This window comes from Oryza glaberrima, chromosome 1 (genome assembly GCF_000147395.1).
Source record: "Oryza glaberrima chromosome 1, OglaRS2, whole genome shotgun sequence".
NCBI classification, from domain to species: Eukaryota; Viridiplantae; Streptophyta; class Magnoliopsida; order Poales; family Poaceae; genus Oryza; species Oryza glaberrima.
This window is the reverse complement of record NC_068326.1, coordinates 30,471,757-30,491,789: the sequence shown is the minus strand read 5'-3', so window position 1 is coordinate 30,491,789 and position 20,033 is coordinate 30,471,757. Positions and strand designations below refer to the sequence as shown.

The window sequence follows — 20,033 nt, the reverse complement described above, 5'->3', positions numbered from 1 at the left end:
ATACATTTTTTTAGGTTGTGAAAGCCTTTTGGACTTAACATTGACCCATGCGCGTATAAGTTCTGAAAGTAATTCTACAATATTTCTTCCCTTTCATAATTTTTCAATTGATCATGTATGGCCAGTTGGTGCAGTTGTCCAATAACTCTGTAGTCTGTACTTGTTGGTGTGGTACTAACAATCCCGGAGAATCTTCAAGTACCAAACGTTTTGTTTTGTCACTTTTTTTTTGTCGTTGTACAGTCCTGTTTGTCTCATTACACCTTACTTATGATTTTATCTACTTTGCAGACTTGCAGTTGTGCAAATTTGGCGTTGTTCATATGCATTTATATAGCTGGTTGAACTGGCTCCTGAGGTCTTTTGAACATAAGGCAACCATGGCGTACTGTAAAGTTCAAATGCATGATCTGACTGGAGCACCTTATCTCGCTATGAAATTATGGAAGAGTGATGTCATTGCCTCACTGGACACGGACTGTGCATTGCATTGCCAGCATGATGCACTTCAAGATCTTGGTCCTCACCATGGCCAGTAGATCTGTGCAAGGGCCTGACTTGGAAAGCTGGTGAATTTCCTCTTGTGTGCCTTCTGAATATATCATAGACAGATGAAAATTAGTTGGTTCTGAAGGGCAAGTTGACACAGAAAATTTCTGCTATAAGTTGGATGGATCTTTCTTTATTCAATAAAACTGGCGCCTTGCCAGTTCGTTCCCAAAAAAAAAAGTTGAATGGATGATGAATCTCCCCAGATGTTGGGTCACTTCCATTTCATAGAAAAAAAACCGAACCAACATGAGATGGAAGTGGATTAATCAAGCCGCATCGAGATGTTGCGAGCGATCGGAATCCCACCTATACAGTAATAAGGTTAAGATAGGACAAGTGGCGGCAGGCAGGCGAACAGGAGTACCGGACCACCGCTGCCGACCGACGCAACACTCATGGAGGAGAAATGATTGACGCCATGGATCGGAAGAGGCTGGGTGCGCGCATGACGCGGACACCTTGTTCACTTCCGAAGTGATACGACTGCATGTCTGCATCTGTGTGCCCTCATCGACGTTCTCGTCCACAGCCGCTGTCTTCTCCGCAGTTATCACATATCTGAACCAACCCCGCCGACGCAGCTTCGGCTCTCGCGCGCGCTAGCTAGCCGGAAGATAGACGCAAGGACGTCACTGCGGGTGCAGTATTAACACGCGGCGCAAAGAACCAAATCGGCCTAGTCAATTCGGTCACCAAGACACGTGTACTACGCCGCGCAAGACGACGAGCGGGTGATATACTCCGTTACATATCAATGCAAACGCTAGGCTGGGTCGCTGGCTAGCTAGCTAGCTTGCCATATCGACTCGTCCGTTCCTCACAAGCTTGCGCGGTGGACGGTGGCACCATCGATCATGTCGAGCGGGCACTCGGCGACGGCGTCCTCCTCCGCCGCCGCCTCGTCCGCTCATGGTGTTGGTGTTGTGCAGAGGTTATGGCTGGAGGAGCAGGAGAGGAAGCCGCCGCCGAAGCGTGGCGGCGGCAAGCGGAGGTGGGCGTGGGCGCCGCTCGAGCCGCGGCGGGCGGGGTGGTGGGCGCGGGAGTGGGACAGGACGTACCTCCTCGCCTGCGCGGGGGGGCTCATGGTCGACCCGCTCTTCCTGTACGCCGTGTCCGTCAGCGGGCCGCTCATGTGCGTCTTCCTCGACGGGTGGTTCGCCGCCGCGGTCACCGTGCTCCGGTGCACGGTGGACGCCATGCACGCCTGGAACTTGCTGATGCGCCTCCGGGCGGCGGTGCGGCCGCCGGAGGAGGACGACGGCGCCGACGAGGAGGTGGCGGCGGAGCGGGGAGCCGGCGGCAATGGCGGCGGGCCGGCGCCGGCTCAGGTGGCGAGGCCGGTGTCCAGGAAAGGGCTCATGCTGGACATGTTCGTCATTCTTCCCGTAATGCAGGTGAGTACTTGACAGTCGATTTCTTCCTCTAGTTTCATGTCTTTTTCCAAATCTTCGGTTCGTTTGGTACAAAAGCATCATTCTTGCGGGATTTTTTTAGAGTACAGAAAGAGAACCGCCGATGGGCCACTGTTCCAGATTGGACTGTTTGTCCAAAACATCCTGGAAAATGGAAGGTTTGGGAGCTTTCGATATACAGTAGTGGAGCAGTAATCTGATTTCCGTTGTGTCCCCGGCTCACCGTGCTTTACCATAGCATGACCGTCGCATCTCGTATCGTGATGGGTGTTGCTTTATATCTGACGTGCAAACTGTTGCGTCGCTGCGTGCACGTGATCCACTGTCCTCTGAGTTCGGACCACGTTTCGTTGGAAGCCTAGAAGTACTAGACCTGACCCAAGCTGCGGGTCTGATGAAGCTACGCTCTGCACTCATCAACGTGGTGCTGCCTGCGGTATCCCTAGCTTGGACCCCCAGTTATACTAGCAACTTTTCATGGTCCACGTGGAAAATAAAGCACTACATCCGCTCTACTAGAATACAATGATAAAGTTGCACAAAATTATTAAGAAAGTAGGTAGAATTAAATAGGACCGGTTATGATTGGATAAGCAATGAAGGTAAGTGAGAGAGTTGAATGGTGTCGCCGCAGGTGCTCGCCGCTACCGCTTACCAGGCGACAGGGCCAGCCGCCCGCTCGCCCACCCGTCGTTGTCGCTCCGACCCTCGCCCGCGCATCACCGTGGCCGCTCCGCCCTCGCCCCCCCCCCCCCCCGCCGCTGCCGCCGTCGGACCTCGCCTGCCCGCCGTTGTCGCTGCTCTGCTGACATGTGGAAGGAGGGGATAGAGAGAAGATAGATAGGAGAGCTGACGTGGGTTCAAGGGTATTTTTGATATTTTCACGTGATTTTTCTCTCCTCAACTAGAAATTATTATTTTAATTAGCAGGGTGTCCATTAACAAATTACCATGGTTATGTAGTGTTTTTCCCTAAAATTAAGGTCGAACGACATTCTATAACTAAAACCATAAAATCGTAGTGTCATGTAGTAAAATTTGACTTTTAGATAAGAACCCAAACACTCCTCAATGTTCACGTTCTCCCAGAAGCTCCCTGCCTGCAGCCTTGCTCTGCTGCTCATGTGGGTGCACACACACGCGGCCAAAATAATGTTCATACATGTTCAAGCTGTCACTGATCGGTTCATTTGTCTAACGTGATTCGCTCGTACGTGTGCATTTGTACAAAGTACATCTGTACATGGGACCATGATTCTGGCATAATTCAGGCATGAATTGTGTACTAACGGTTTGGCCGTTGTCAGCAATCAATTCTTGTCGTTGTATCACCAAATTAACTGAAACACCAGCTCTGCATTTAGGTTCTATTTAGTATAGCTACAACTCCTAAATATAACTCCAGGAGTCTAGAGTGGAGTTGTGAAGCTGCCTAAACCCAGCTCCACAACTCTAGTATATTTTGTGAGAGAGCTTCACTCAACTCCACTCCCAGCTCCAACTCCACCCCTCTTGGAGCTGGAGCTGTACCAAACAAACCCTTCATCACTGCCAAATTGAAGTTGAAGATCGTCTCAGTAAAGGTCCCATCATTTTGTACTAGTAGGCCATGCGGCTGCCTGGCCTGTATTTGTCGCACAGTTTGTTTTCTTCCCTTATCATGCGTGCAATGCATTATTGCCTCGTTTGCTTTTGCAACGGAATCACGCCGTGAGTGCTCGCCGTGCATGCATGCAGGTGATCGTCTGGGTGGCGGCACCGGCGATGATACGCGCCGGGTCGACGACGGCGGTAATGACGGTGCTCCTGGTGTCGTTCCTGTTCGAGTACCTGCCCAAGATATACCACGCCGTCCGCCTCCTGCGCCGGATGCAGAACACCTACGTGTTCGGCACCATCTGGTGGGGCATCGCGCTCAACCTCATGGCCTACTTCGTCGCCGCTCACGTGAGTCGCCGCGCGCCTCCTTCGATTTCTGCGTCGTCGTTGGACCGATCGTCTCTGCGTGACTCTGCGTCGTCGTTGATGCAGGCGGTGGGCGCGTGCTGGTACCTGCTCGGGGCGCAGCGCGCGACCAAGTGCCTCAAGGAGCAGTGCGCCCAGGGCGGGAGCGGGTGCGCGCCCGGTGCGCTGGCGTGCGCGGCGCCGCTCTACTACGGTGGCGCCGTGGGCGGCGTGGGCGCGGACAGGCTCGCCTGGGCCCTCGACGCCTCCGCCCGGGGCACGTGCCTCGACAGCGGCGACAACTACCAGTACGGGGCGTACAAGTGGACCGTCATGCTCGTGGCGAACCCGAGCCGGCTGGAGAAGATCTTGCTCCCCATCTTCTGGGGCCTCATGACACTCAGGTCAGTACTTGGATCTTTGCGAGCTCACTTGACACAAATTAAATCTGGTATATGGTAGCCTGAGTCTTCGCGTGTATGGTGACATGATCCTGTGTTGTTCACTTGTTCAGTACATTTGGGAACTTGGCGAGCACAACAGAGTGGCTGGAGATAGTGTTCAACATCATCACTATCACCGGGGGCTTAATCCTCGTGACGATGCTCATAGGAAACATCAAGGTAATTAGTGGTCATGTTCGACGTGTGTACCACTCTTTAGGCGTTAGGTGTATGATGACATTTGCGTTGGCTACATGCTCAGGTGTTCTTGAACGCGGCGACGTCGAAGAAGCAGGCGATGCAGACGAGGCTGCGGGGCGTGGAGTGGTGGATGAAGCGGAAGAAGCTGCCGCAGAGCTTCCGGCACCGGGTGCGGCAGCACGAGCGGCAGCGGTGGGCGGCCACGCGCGGCGTCGACGAGTGCCGCATCGTCCGCGACCTGCCGGAGGGGCTCCGCCGCGACATCAAGTACCACCTCTGCCTCGACCTCGTCCGCCAGGTAAAACACGGTAACAAACGCGTTTGTTGTACGTATGACGCGCACGATCTGGTGTTCGGCTCTAACCTTTGCATGGTCACAGGTGCCACTGTTCCAACACATGGACGACCTGGTGCTCGAGAACATCTGTGACAGGGTCAAGTCCCTCGTATTCCCCAAAGGAGAAATTGTAAGCTCATCAACTAGAACACTAGCTAAGTACAATGATCTCGCAATGGCACAATAATCTTAAGTGATCTGTGTACTTCTCTAGATCGTTAGAGAGGGCGACCCGGTGCAGAGGATGCTGTTCATAGTGCGAGGGCACCTGCAGAGCAGCCAGGTGCTGAGGACCGGCGCCACGAGCTGCTGCACGCTGGGGCCGGGCAACTTCAGCGGGGACGAGCTGCTGTCGTGGTGCATGCGGCGGCCGTTCCTGGAGCGGCTGCCGGCGTCGTCGTCGACGCTGGTGACGATGGAGAGCACGGAGGCGTTCGGGCTGGAGGCCGCGGACGTCAAGTACGTGACGCAGCACTTCCGCTACACCTTCACCAACGACAGGGTGCGGCGCAGCGCGCGCTACTACTCGCACGGGTGGCGCACGTGGGCGGCCGTCGCCGTGCAGCTCGCGTGGCGGCGGTACAAGCACCGCAAGACGCTCGCGTCGCTCTCCTTCATCCGCCCGCGCAGGCCGCTGTCGCGGTGCTCGTCGCTCGGCGAGGAGAAGCTCCGGCTCTACACCGCGATCCTCACCTCACCCAAGCCCAACCCCAACCAGGACGACTTGGTGTGACAGGAAAGGCGCGTTTCTTGAAGGGGCTTGAGCTCCACCTACTAACGTAGTACTCCACATCACCTGGCAGTGTCGTTTCATGATTCATACTGTGTCAGTGTCTCGTAGGAACGAGAAAAGGAAAAACATATGAAATTTTCCTATTCCTATAATTCTAGAGGGAAAATGTAGGAAATTTAATATCCACTTTAATCTCTTGGAAAATTTCCTTTGAGTCTATCTCTCTCATCCGATTCCTGCGTTTTTCCTGCGCTCGAATCAAACGACTATTTATGTGTTTTTCCTATGTTTTGCAATCCTCTGTTTTACACTTCAATTACTGTCAGAATCCTGTGTTTTTCCTATTCCTCCGTTTTTTCTACCATACGATTCAAAGGGGCCCTAAGTATCCAATTGTCTCGTGCCATTAAAATTTTTTTTCTCTTTTCAGCAAGGCTGCAAGTTGTGGCACATTAACAGCGGCCGAACACTAGGCACATTACAGCAAGATATACACAGTGGTGGTTCAAGCCCCTTGGTGCGCCATCCCTTGTGGGGCTTACTCCCTCCGTTCCAAAAAAAATGCAACCTAGGCAAAGATGTGATGTAACCTAGTACAATAAATATGGATATACTCGTGTCTAGATTCATTGTCCTAGGTTACATCACATCCTTGCTTAGGTTGTTTTTTGTTTGGACGAAGGGAGTAGGTTGCATATTTTTACTCAAATTTAAAAAGGGCTTCTAGTCCTGTAGCCCATGCTGAAGACCACATAGCAAGGGATCCTATGAGCCTACACTACTAAGAATTTACCGCTCCTTAGCACATCCATTTCACAACAATCTCATAAATAGAGATGGCAACGGGGCAGATCGGGTGCAAGTTGAACAGGAATGGCCCTCGCCCCACCCTCTTGCGGGTCCACCTGATCCTAGCTCCTAAAGGATGAACATGGCTTAATCCCATCCCAGCCTTGGCCCCTCCGGGAACCCGTCATCCGACTGGGCCCCAAACAGAGTGCCTCTCCACTGGTGGGAGAGGGGGCAGTTTGGGGTGGATGGTGGCGGTAATTAGTGACCGACGGAAGAGGGGAGAAGAGGAAGGGTGTGGGTGGCGACAGTTAGCAACTGACGACGGCGAGATTGGTGAGAAGCAAGGACTAGAGACGAAGTGGAGGGGATACGCACGGTAAGTCGATGACACATGAGCGGAGGGCAGAGGCGCACTGAGATGTGGAGTCTGCTCCTCGTGACTAGATAATATTTGCGATAATGGGATATGCATGTGGCGGCAGGATAGGAGCAGGAGAGTCAGGATTTTCCTTTTCCCAATGGATTGAAGCTCTTTGCATGTTGGGTCTACTGGGCCAGTATGCTATAAGTGGGTGTTGGGCTTAAATATTTTAGGATGGTCTATTTTTAGAGGAATATTTGACACTCTGGATCCCATCGGGTTACCTATGGGTAACTTATGATCACTGCTCTCACCCCCGCTCATCGGCAGGTAAGGATTCTCCTCCTCTGGTCCCATGGGGCCGGGTCCCTAGCCCAACATAGAAATTGTCATAAATACGAGCACCCATACCAAGTCTAGAATTTTAATCCGAACGAGTTCTACCACCAGCTAAAACCTAACTAGTTGAGCTACACTCACTTTTTGCTTTAGCATATTGATTTTGGTGACATGTATTTGTTAGGATGTGGAAATTTTGGTTTATGCATGTATTCAAAGTAGAAAGAAGTTATAGATAAATGTTTTCAAACAAAATTCTTACAAATGCTAATGTGACATTTTTAATACTTGTAACACTGTTCATAAAAAACCATATATAAAACCGACTCGTATTCTTGACAAGGAGTTGATTATGCAAAAAAAAAAAGACACTATATGTTTGCCTATATATATTTATATAGGATCCACATTTTTTTAATATGGACCAAATTTAGAACCCAAATCTATGTAGGGGGATGTGATGATTTGCTATCCTAGCCCCTACGTCACTCCCTCGTAGGATCCCAACGTATCATTATATGAGGTGAGAAGTGACAATCTAAAGAGAGTGATAAATCATAAAAAAATTCCATCTATGTATGCACAGCAACTAAAGATTTGAATACACATTATGCTACTCCTCCTATTAGACCAAAACAAGCAAGTAACTGGGAGGAATTTGGGTTGCCTCCGTCGGGAATTCTTCGAGCTGACAGATAGTATTCAAGCACACTACATGAAGATGAGTGGCACACGAAAGATGAAAGATGAAACTTGACGACTATGCTACTGGAAGGAATATTCTTCTAGAAGATATCAGAGGACCATTCCAATCACCCTTTATGAGCTGACACTAATGTCCCAGGAAGCCGTCCGATTGTGCTAATATGACCTTAGGGTTTTCTAGCCCTATCAGGGGTGCAAATGAAACTTTGTGTGTACCTCCTCCAGCTATAAAAGCCAGCATAATCCTGTAGTGAAGGCAATGGCGGTTCTATCATGGGGACCAATGAGGGGGCTTGAATCCTCACTACTAGCGCTTGGATTATGGGAGGACCCCTAAAAATTTTTCATACATATATTGGAAGGGGGATTGGAGCTTTGTCTATTTTGTTCAGCCTCCCTGTGCTATTTCTTCCCGGTCCACTTGAGTAAGGGATTATTTTTTTACTAAAACACATGCCAATCATCTCACACACCTTGAGTTCGCTCTCTCCTAAAAATTTTTCATACATATATTGGAAGGGGGATTGGAGCTTTGTCTATTTTGTTCAGCCTCCCTGTGCTATTTCTTCCCGGTCCACTTGAGTAAGGGATTATTTTTTTTACTAAAACACATGCCAATCATCTCACACACCTTGAGTTTGCTCTCCGATATGGATAGGTGAAGGAAACATTTCACAATCTATATCCATCTAGTTTGTGACCTTGCAGTGTGAAAGTTTTTTTGACATGAAAAGTACAGCTTCCATTAATAGTAGCTTCAGACAAATCGCCAGAGACTAAAGGTTGAGTTCAGAAGGAGGGGTTGGGAACCCCTTCCCTATCTCACGTAAAACGGAGCATGGATTTGCGCATGTTTAATCAAGTATTAGCTTAAAAAACTTGAAAATGGATTAATATGAATTTTTAAAGCAATTTTCCTTTTTTGAAAAAGGCATAGTTTAGCAGTTCGAAAAAGTGTGCGCGTGAGAAACAAGAGAGTAGGAGTTAAAAAGATGGAGTATAGAACACACCCTAAATCAGCTAAGAACTCTGAGGCTGGCTCCAAAGACATGGTATGAAGAAGCTACATCAGAGCAAGTTTTATAGTATAGGTGATAGTCACCCCTAATTTTATCCACATCATCAACTTATTAATTAAGAGACAAATATATACAACAAATTATCTCTAGCACACTTGCCCACACCAATTTTACTTTATTTGTTTCCTATCTATTTATTGCCCTATTGCTCTCATCTCTCTTAGAGTTTTTTAGAGATTTCCCATTGCATGAGAGGTGGTTCCTTTGTCTGCGTTGTACTGTGTAATTCCCAGAAAAAAAAGAGAGGTGATTCCTCCTCTCTCTCTCCCCCTTCATTTCTCTCACCCACCTCATCATGTGAGCTTACCTGACATCTAAGGGCAAGTGCGTAGAGGCTATAGTACTTGTCCTCAACAAAACCAAAGCAGCCAGACGATCAACCACCTTGTTACAGGTTTGAGAGCAAATAGAGACCATAAACTTATAAAAAATTACTCAAAATGCTCTATTCTATTTGAGCATAGAATAATAATTACTCCCTCCGAGTTGATAATACTTGTCGGTAGTGCACGATCTTAAAAAACAACTTTGACCATTATTTTTCCATTATAATATCTATAAAAGTGTTAATAAATATATGATTTTATTAAAGTACTTTTTAAGACTAATCTATACACGTAGTCACCATATTTGAAAGATAAATATTTTGAAAATGATTTATAATAAAGGATTTTAAAGTTTGACCTCACATTTATCTTAAATGACAAGTATTATCAGCTTGGAGGGAGTACTCAACACAGGTTGGACGCATTGTTTCACAATGATTCTCGCTATACCAAGTTGCATTGTGAGTTGTGATAGAAGGAAGAGATGTATGCTTATTTTCTTGATACAGTACAAATACGCACTTGTTTTGTCTTACCAAAGAACGCAAGAATGTTTTCTACTGACAAGAACGGATCTCAAAGCAAGCTCCGTTCAGTGTTTTCCTAGCACGTTTTCCTCCGTCAAACCCGCACAGATCGAAAGTCGCTGCCTCGTATCCATCACACATAGCATCCACGACAAGATATTGCGGGTCGAACCCAACACGAGACGATGCGCAGCGAGGACAACAGCGTCCCGTCATCCCCCGAGCCCCCCGAAACTGACAAGGCCGCGGCAACCGAAGAAAAACCCGACCATACCACTGCCAATCACCGGTAGGTGGACCACGACGGACGGGCCCCTGAATCCAGTCGCTTCACGCCCGCCCGCACGGGTGTGCCCACCTCCACGAGACCGCGATCCGAACCCAGCACCACCACATCCAAACTATTGAGAGAGAATGGAATAGTGGGATGGATCAGTGGAGCAATAGAGAGTGGTATTAAACCCTCTGCTTCCTTCCGTCCCGGCGGCTTCGCACCGCTCTCCGTCTTCTGCCTGGTCGTCTCCACTGGTGTGTGGCGTGCGACCCGAGAGGCCGAGATCCCCTCGTGTTCTCCACTTTTTCCTCATCCGCCTCGCCCCGCGGAAGAAGGAGGGACCCACAGGCGGTAGATCCTATCGGGATTCCCGTAGCCGTAGAGTCTCCAGGCAGTCTCACCCTCCTCCTCCTCCTCCTCCTCCTCCGGCGAAGTCGACGGTGAATTCCACGCGACCTCCGAGGTAATTGCTTCTACTGTTGTATGCCTCTCTAGCTTCTGCTGCCCGTTCGACTGGTCCTGTACGGGTGGGGTGGATCATGTTCAAGCGAGTCTCCTGTGTTCTTGGGGTTGTAGCGGGTAGTTAATTCGCCGATGCTAGGATCCGGTTCTGACTTCGGAGTTCGTCGCCGCAGGATTTTGTGGGTGGTTGTTTGCTCGATTGGGGTTTCTTCGGTGTGCGATACTAGCACGATGAAGATGAGTTTTTTCAGTGGTGGACGTAGGATTTTATAAATGGGTGTACGATAAACTAATCTACTCATAAAATAATAAATTATCTAATTGTTACACAATACTATCTCTAAAAAAATATAAAACCCAATATATCATGAAAATTGGACTAGAAATAAACTAAATATTATTTTTATCTATAGATCCCATTGTAATGCACAGACATGTAACTAGTAAGGCTTTGTTTCCAAATGGGATATGAAAATAATATCCCACACTCCAAAGGGTAATATTGTATCCTAGCCATCCATTCATCACATCTCATTTAATCCTAGCTATTTATCCATTTCCCTTTCCCAATTCCATCTCTCATAATCCATCTGCCAAACACATCCTAAATAGAATATCATAACTCACTTAAACAATATACATAGAGAGCATTATGATCATTGGATTCTTAACAAGTGTCGATCTCTAATTCATCTATACAAAAATTATATGATTATATATCATTAAATATTATTAATCTCTATAGCATTCTAGATTATGTTTAATAAAAATATAATTATTATATTTGTTAATGATATTATAATGGTATAGGGAAATAATATCCTACACTCCAAAGGGTAATATTGTGTCCTAGCCATCCATTCATCACACCTCATTTAATCCTAGCTATCCATTCATTTCCCTTTCCCAATCCCACATCTCATAACCCATTTGCCAAATACATCCTAAATAGAATATCATAACTCACTTGAACAATATATATAGAGCATTATGATTATTGGATTCTTAACATGTGTCGATCTCTAATTCATCTATAAAAAAAATATATGATTATATATCGTTTAATATTATTAATCTTTATAGCATTTTAGATTATATTTAACAAAAATATTTTCCACTTCTTAGAAAACTAGTTAGGTACCTTATATAATTACAATATTATTAACAAATATAATAATTATTGTTTACTCATGTAAAAACATAGATAATATATATTACGGAGCACACACATATGAGTTAGATGCTAGTATTCATGTGCAAGTACGAGTGCTGATTATAGCAATATTATTATCAAAAATAAATAAGAATAAGAAAGCGAGAAGAAGATGGAACAACAGAAGAATGTAAGGTTAAAGTTTTAGTTTTACACCGTATTAAGACGAAGAACAATTTTAATAATATTAGTATATTATCGATTAATGTGATTATATACCATACCATGGATGTAAGTAACTTTTCCCATGTGTGTTTGAGCTAAGGACTAAACTTCTTTTTTTTATTACCTTCTTTTGAAGTTCTCCTAATGTGTTTGGTAAAAAAATGTTTTGTTTTGAATAAAATAAAGAAACTTTTTTGACTAGATTATTTTTTAAGAGAATCCACTGTGTGCCGCTGACTTTGTCCCTATTCTATAATATGGCACTGAGATTGTTAAGTTATACAATATGCCATCGTATTTTGCTTAACCTCTATAATATACTGTTATCATCCATTTAGACTTTGTTAGTACTGTATAATTTTGTTTTAATGACCGAAATATCCCCGGGACAGAAATTCCAAAATTTGGCTGAATATTCCGAAATATCATATTATAAACAAGGCAGAGAAGATATTCATCTCAAACTTTGGAAGTATTACAATATGATATTTGGAATTTTTCGTCCCATGGCTATTTCGGTCATTATGATAAAATTATACAATACTAACGGAAGCTAACTAGACGACGATGGTATGTTATAGAAGTTAAGCAAAGTGCTATAGCATATTAGAACTTGACAAACCTAGTGACATATTTAGAATAAGGACAAAATCAATAACACACGATGGATTCTCTATATATTTTATGGTTGTTTAGTTCATTACCTATCTACTATCGTGCGACATTTTTATAAAAAGTTAAATCTTATACTATAGGTTCATATCTTACACATTAAATTACATACACTTATAATATACTTTTGAAATTATACAATGCCCTCTTCACATTTTATAGGAGAAATATGAAAAATGATTTATTATCTATCTAATTATGAGAAAAAATATTAGTCCAGATTAAAATATATGTAGAAAAAAAATAATATGAAAGAATTACGGAAATACCTACAATCGTATATCATGCAGTGAGAAAAAGAGACCATAATCGAATGCTTTATTGTTGAGCAAAATTGATGGCATTAATTTTATCTTTTTTTAGCTGAATTTGTCTTACCATAATTAATCAGCCTGTGTTAATAGAAGTTTGCATCTTCATGCGTCAACATATCATGAGACTATTAGTAATAGCCAAGTACACTGACCCAACAATACTACCTCCGTCCCAAAATAAGTGCAGCTATAGATATCCGCGTTTAGCGTTTTGACCGTCCGTCTTATTTGAAAAATTTATGAAAAAATTAAAAAAAAATAATCACACATAAAGTACTATTCATGTTTTATCATGTAATAACAATAAAAATACTAATCATATTCTTTTTCAAATAAGACGAACGGTCAAACGTTAGACATGAACAGTGCTAAAACTGCACTTATTTTGGAACGGAGGGAGTACTTAATATATCACAAGATTATCGGGTAATGGAAAACTCATCTTTAATTGTGCTTAAGACAGTATATCACATGAGTTTCGGGTAATAGACAACTCATCTTTAATTGTGCTAAAGAAAAAAAAGTAAATTACAGTTCGTACTATGTATTCTTAAAAGTTTTCATATTATGTCATCCTTTAACCATTCTTTTTATTTACATAACAACTAACTTTACATTTCAATTTGGACCACCTTGTTTCATCCATCTCCAAGTCCAGTGACTCAGCCACCACACACTAACTCTCTCTTTCCATTTTCTTTTTCCCTCTGACAATTAGGGAATCGCTAGATCCAGCAAGAAGGAGCCTGGATCTAGCGTCTCCGCTTTTCATCGGGTCGACTCTTGCCTCCGTGAGTCCCTACAATAGTGTGCATGACGAGAGGGAGAGGAAAAAAAAGATGGCTCATGGAGTGTAACTAGAGGGTGCGGTTGCGCATGCAAAGAAAGTGAGGAGGAACGATGGTGGCTCATGAAGAAAGAGTGGTGGTGGTGGTGGCGCGTGGAGTAACCGTTAGTGGTTGCTGGTAGTATGAGGAGTTTGTTGTTAACACAAATCGCTAACCGAGTTTGTTGATTTTTAGAATGTGGGCCACTAGTCATCATAAAGAAATAACTAGTTTTAAAGTAGTAAAATATTGAGATAAAGGTGAGAGTACTCGTCCGGGGTTTTTAACTTTTTGCCACTTTTAAAATGGTAATTAAGAATTTACTACTCACAGTCTATAATACGTGTGTCCTACATATGTCCTTATGTGTATATGACATGTGTGACCAGTGGCAAATTCTTAATTCTCATTAGTAAGAGTCTCCGAGGCTGCGTTTGGCTAATGGATTATGCCCAACGGAAAATGGAAATGATATCATGTTAAAATGAGGTGGTAGATTGTATGAAGGGAAATTGTATCCCATGTTTGGTTTGATGGATGGAAAAATGAAGTTTCTAGACTAATGATCAAAATACCCCTCCTTGCAATAAGTGACAGATAGAAAGATAGAAAGGGGTCAAAATGGCAAGGGGCAATTTGGTAATTTCACCTAGCAATCTATCAGGATTGCACATCCCATTTTCTATCTATCCAAACGGCAGAAATCTAGAAAAGGGAAATGATATCCATTTCCCACCCTCCTAATCCCATTAGCCATACGCAGCCCGAGTGTCTTCCCCTTCCCTTTGTGGCGTAAAAGAAAGAAAATCTCCCGTCTCCTCCGCTCCTTGCGCCGCCAAGACGAGTCGCGGCTGAACAGGGGAGGGGCGGCGATCTCCATCTGGCGAGCAGAGCAGGCGAGAGGATTATGGTGAGCATCCACATCCTCTTTTCTGATTCATCTCTCTCTCCCATCGGGTCTGGAATTTGCTTGCGTTCGTTCGTTCGTTAACCCTAGCTTCTCTTCTAGATCTGGAAGAAGCTCTTCCCTTAATTTCAGAGCCTTAACCTTAATACAACTATACAAGTAACAGTTTGTTTGTTCCCCGAAAAGTTTGGGGGTTCAACTGAACCCCCATGTCCCAAGTTGGATCCGCCCCTGGTTTTTTTGTGGTGAGCTGTTTGGTAAAATTGATTGCGACGTTGGGATGGGGTGCAAGCATTGTTAGCCGTGGTGGAGCTCCCAAGCCTGTAAGTCAATTCTACACGCTGAGCTGTAGCTGTCGGCCCAACGTAGGCATGTGTGCTTCTTTCAGGACTTAGGCAATAGGCATGGGATTGTCATGTTCCTTTCCCCAATTATGGAGGAGTGAAGGTGGCGTCAATGCCACTCCTTGCAAATTACTATGAAGAAACCTTTTATGAACTTCACATGTGCAGAAGTAGAACAGTGGCGATACTTTTGCCGAGATGTTTGAATTGAGGAGGGCAGACGTAATTCAATAGAAGCGCAAAATATTTGAGCGATTGTGCTGATATCTCTTTCACTCTTTGTAGTAAAATCAATTTCATGGTTAATATAGGACACATAGAGGACAATCAATCATTCATGAATTTGATCTGCAAAAAAATATTTTCTGGAGTCCAACATATACTAATTCGTTTATTTCTTACCCGAAAAAAACACAGAAATATTTTAGTCCGTGAAATGTGCAACACCATTCGTGCTGCAGAAGATGGCTGCATGATATTTTTGGAATATTTCAGTTTGGTATATAGAATTTATTTGGCTGTGAGGTGACGGACTTGTCACTTGTGCAATAACTGCTGTATATGAGGATTGTTGTGACTCACACAGATGTCCTAAATCCATCTACTACTGTAGCCTGTTTAATGGCAAAACAAAAGATTGTCCGTTGATGGTCATTTCATACTCCCATATACTCCCTCCGTCCCTAAAAAAACAATCTAGTACTGGATGTGACACATCCTAATACTATGAATCTAGAAATACCTCTGTCCAGATTCGTTTTACTAGAATAAGTCACATCCAATCCTAGATTCATTTTTTGTGGGACGGAGGGAGTATTTGTCAGTGTGCGCACGCATGCGTAGAGTCATATAGAAGATTGGATCATGTGTTTACCCATGTGGATTTATATGTTTCTTGCACATGGCAAAATGTGATGTCATGTTCCAAATTTCTGTAATGTGATTTGGCCCTTAGCTTAACTGAGCTGCATGGACTGATGGTCAGCCTGCAAAGTTCGAGTATTATGCAATTTATGGTAAAGTCAATGCAAATCAACAGTGTTTATTTCTCTCATATTAATTTGCTAATGCATAAAGCAAAATAGTATGCTTCAATCTGGTGAAATATGGTTTTTTTGTTTTTGCAGTTCTCGTTTCTCCTACCCTACAGGATGTTTAGATAATTCGAGACCCTAGCTTTGAACTTTGAGTAGGTTCAGTTCTTAGCTGTAGAAGATGAATGGTTCAAGTGGCTCCCAAGGACATAATGTCAATGGAGGACAGAAGAAAGTGCAGCATGCTAGCCCACTCACTCTGAACAATGGGTCAAAGCACCGTCCATTGACTCCCATGAGACGATGCCGCGGTGTAGCATGTGTGGTGATCATACTGTCAACAGCATTCACATTGATAGTTTTCATAGCCCCTATTACTACTTTCCTTGTTCGGCTAGTCAGCGTGCATTACAGTAGAAAGGCGACCTCTGTTCTGTTTGGAATGTGGCTATCTTTATGGCCATTCTTGTTTGAGAAGATCAACAAGACCAATGTGGTTTTCTCTGGTGAAAGTGTGCTTCCAAAAAAGCGTGTCTTGTTATTTGCCAACCACAGGACTGAGGTTGACTGGATGTATTTGTGGGATCTTGCATTGAGGAAAGGCTATTTAGGATATATCAAGTACATCCTTAAGAGCAGCTTGATGAAATTGCCTGTTTTTAGCTGGGCATTTCACATTTTTGAGTTTATCCCAGTAGAACGGAAATGGGAGATTGATGAAGCAATTATCCAGAACAAACTGTCAGCATTTAAGGACCCCAGAGACTCCCTCTGGTTGGCCGTTTTCCCTGAGGGCACTGATTATACGTAAGGCATATTTATCTTTAGAATTCATTAATATATTTTTAGTATGATCCACCTGCACTATCAGAATTTATATTCTTAATCACATATCTGTCGAACTTTCTAAGTTTTCAAATATACTGAACGCATTTTCCCCTGTCAATACTGCCTTTGAGAAACGATTTCTCATTCTATTGAGTTATTGCCTATGTATGATATTCTCTCTTTATCTATCTGTTGCTGATTGATACTCTACTACTCTTATCTTAGTGAGAAGAAATGCATCAAGAGTCAAGAATATGCTTCGGAGCATGGTCTGCCTATACTTAAAAATGTTCTTCTTCCAAAGACAAAGGGGTTCCTTTGCTGTTTGCAAGAGTTGAAGAGCTCCCTAGATGCAGGTGAACCCCCCCCCCCCCCTCCGCCATACAACTTGTTCCCATGGTATTCTTTGGCGGTACCATTATAAATTCCCTTAAACAAGTAAATATGAACCTACAACAGTTGATCCTTGAGTGATGGTATTTGTCTCTTTTTTCTAGATATCCGTTTTCATTTCTGTGAAAAATTGGAGGTCTTACTCTTAAGTATGTCATAAACGTGAGTTCTTAAAAACCACCAAGTTTCTAAAAGGGAAGCTGTTTAGAAAGTACAGGAATTGGTTTTAGAAAAGGTTGTTAGATAGCACTCCTACATGGGTTGTCAGTTATGGCATTCACTGTTGTAATGATTTACTATAAATTGGAGTTAATGAACAGAAAGCACATCTTGCATTCAAAGCGAACCAAACAACTTAATAGTGTGTTGTACTGTTGGAGTTAATGGGCATCCAAAACGGACCAAACAACTTAGGAGTAATTGTGTATGTTGTACTATCTGTCTGGTCCAATTTGTGATGTGTTGAACAAGTACGTACCAGCATTCTCAAAATATCTTGTAATGTTACTGACCAAACAACCGCAGTAAATGGAATTAGGACCGTATGCTTGCATTCATGAAAACTTGAAACATGAATACAACTGAACGTGATAATGTTTGGACTTAGCTTCCTTCTTTATTTTGGCCAAGGATATTGACAGTTCTCATGTATATTTGGCACCTGCATTCTGATTCATGCAGTTTATGATGTCACAATAGCGTATAAGCATCGCCTGCCAGATTTTCTGGATATTATATATGGCACCGATCCTTCTGAAGTCCACATCCACATCAGAACTGTTAAGCTCTGTGACATTCCAACGTCAGAAGATGAAGTAACCGATTGGATGATAGAGAGGTTCAGGCAGAAGGACCAGCTTCTGTCAGATTTTTTCATGCAAGGCCACTTCCCTGATGAAGGAACTGAAGGGGATGTATCCACACTGGAGTGCCTTGCTAATTTCATTGCAATAGTCAGCTCGACAGGCTTCTTCTTGTACCTATCTCTTTTTTCGTCTGTGTGGTTCAAGGTCTATGTATTATTAAGCTGCGCTTACCTTACATTTGTTACCTATTTCTCCATTCAACCACCCCAACTGATATGCTCATCAGAGGGTGGAACCCATGCCAAAAAGGTACTGTAGAAAGAGGCTGTAGCTTTGACTGGAAACTGTATATCTGCAAAAGATATTTACTGTAGAAACCCTTGGCTTGTGCAATTGTCATCGTTCCTCTTTTGTTTTACTTCTGCAAGATGATTTAGTAAGCATTATTCCTGCGGGTTCACCACTGTAGCCTGTAGGTATGCACTGGAGTGACTGAGGTACTCCGTCCTTAAAAAAAAAAAAAGTAAACTGTGGGTTCCTATGTCATCGTTTGACTATCCATCTTATACGAATTTTTTTTATAATTAGTATTTTCATTGTTGATAGATGATAAAACATGATTAATACTTTATGTGTGACTTGTCTTTTTAATTTTTTTTATAATTTTTTTAAATAAGACGGACAGTCAAACGTTGGACAGGAAAACTAGGGTTTGTTTTTTCTTGGGACGGAGAGAGTAGAGGTTAATATTACCATGTACAGTTATCTTCTCGATGAGTTTTCGGGAATGCTACAATTTCGACAGCGTCAGCATGTGTTTTCAGCATGTTTAGTTTGCTGGATGGTACGGAAAGAGCGGAATGCCCGATTTTCGAACAAATAGCCCTGACCAGTTGGTCGAAGCCATTAAGGAGGAGATAATGCAGTGGTAGGAAGCAGGATACTTTGATACAAATAGCAACTAGCCCTTTTTCTGTTTTTATTACTCTTTCAGCTTAGAGCAGGTATAATAGCAAGCTATATAAGACAGCTATAGATTTATAGCCGGCTGCAACACGAACTCTAAGTCGTTATTTATGTATGAGAGGTGGGACTGGATATTAATGGTGTAGTATATTTTTATAGGTAACTATTGTATGAATGGACTATTAAATTAGCTATAGATGATTTGGAGCCAGTGATTAGCTATATTATTAAACTTGCTCTTGTGGGGGTTGAGGCCTAGCTTTCATCCTAACTCAACAGCCTCCTGTTGTTGTAAGCATACCCTTTGTATTTGTTTTTTCTTCCCTCAAATCTTAATGATATTTGGTCGCCAGTTACTTCGACCGACCCGGCAAAATATCTTTTCGATGAGTGATAGGCATCCTGCAAAGATGATTATAAGTAAATTAATTAACTCGCAAACATTTCAAGCATCAAAGTCGTTGTAGTATAGTGGTGAGTATTCCCGCCTGTCACGCGGGTGACCCGGGTTCGATCCCCGGCAACGGCGAAATTGTTTTTTTCCCTATTTTTGTTTCTGCATCTTGACATTTTGCTACACTTAACGCTGTCCACAACTCCACATACGCGTTACTCTATGAAGACAGACGTGTGCTGTGTTGTTTTCTCTCTCTTTTTTTTGATGAAAAAGTACGTGCTGGCCGAATAGGAACTAATTTAATGTATATATATATATATATATATATATATATATATATATATATATATATATATATATATCCATTAAATTATATATATATATATATATACATACAATTTTTTTGTTTATTTCTTTCTTTCCCTGAAACAGATATGGACACTTCTTTGTTGAACCGTCCGGGTGACATGACAGGAAGATACGCGTAGTGTACAATTATCTAAATTCGGGCCCGGTTCATTTTAATGCTAAAAATAATCTTACCAAATTTTGGTATAGTTACTAAAAGTTTGGTAGGATTTTGGCAGCAAACTAAATATAGCCACTTTTTAAAGTAACTTCATCAAAATTTAGTAAGGTTGAAAATAACATAGTCAACATGTCCTTCATTCACAGCAGCA

At 43.3% G+C, this 20,033-nt stretch overlaps 2 protein-coding genes and 1 non-coding gene across 3 annotated transcripts; all 3 read left to right on the top strand.

The window, feature by feature from the left end:
* Positions 1 to 337: 337 nt before the first annotated feature.
* Positions 338 to 5,955, top strand: LOC127767992 (cyclic nucleotide-gated ion channel 4-like). Its single transcript, XM_052293494.1, has 7 exons — positions 338 to 1,946; positions 3,702 to 3,911; positions 3,996 to 4,312; positions 4,423 to 4,531; positions 4,614 to 4,850; positions 4,933 to 5,019; positions 5,104 to 5,955. The coding sequence occupies exons 1-7, from the start codon at positions 1,407 to 1,409 to the stop codon at positions 5,620 to 5,622; spliced, it is 2,019 nt and encodes a 672-aa protein (XP_052149454.1). The 5' UTR covers positions 338 to 1,406; the 3' UTR covers positions 5,623 to 5,955.
* An 8,450-nt stretch (positions 5,956 to 14,405) lies between these two features.
* On the top strand, positions 14,406 to 18,383 carry LOC127759915 (probable 1-acyl-sn-glycerol-3-phosphate acyltransferase 5). Its single transcript, XM_052284129.1, has 4 exons — positions 14,406 to 14,588; positions 16,057 to 16,770; positions 17,017 to 17,147; positions 17,866 to 18,383. The coding sequence occupies exons 2-4, from the start codon at positions 16,145 to 16,147 to the stop codon at positions 18,306 to 18,308; spliced, it is 1,200 nt and encodes a 399-aa protein (XP_052140089.1). The 5' UTR covers positions 14,406 to 14,588; positions 16,057 to 16,144; the 3' UTR covers positions 18,309 to 18,383.
* A 1,030-nt stretch (positions 18,384 to 19,413) lies between these two features.
* On the top strand, positions 19,414 to 19,485 carry TRNAD-GUC (transfer RNA aspartic acid (anticodon GUC)). Its single transcript has one exon. It is a non-coding gene; the product is annotated as a tRNA-Asp (tRNA).
* Positions 19,486 to 20,033: the final 548 nt, after the last annotated feature.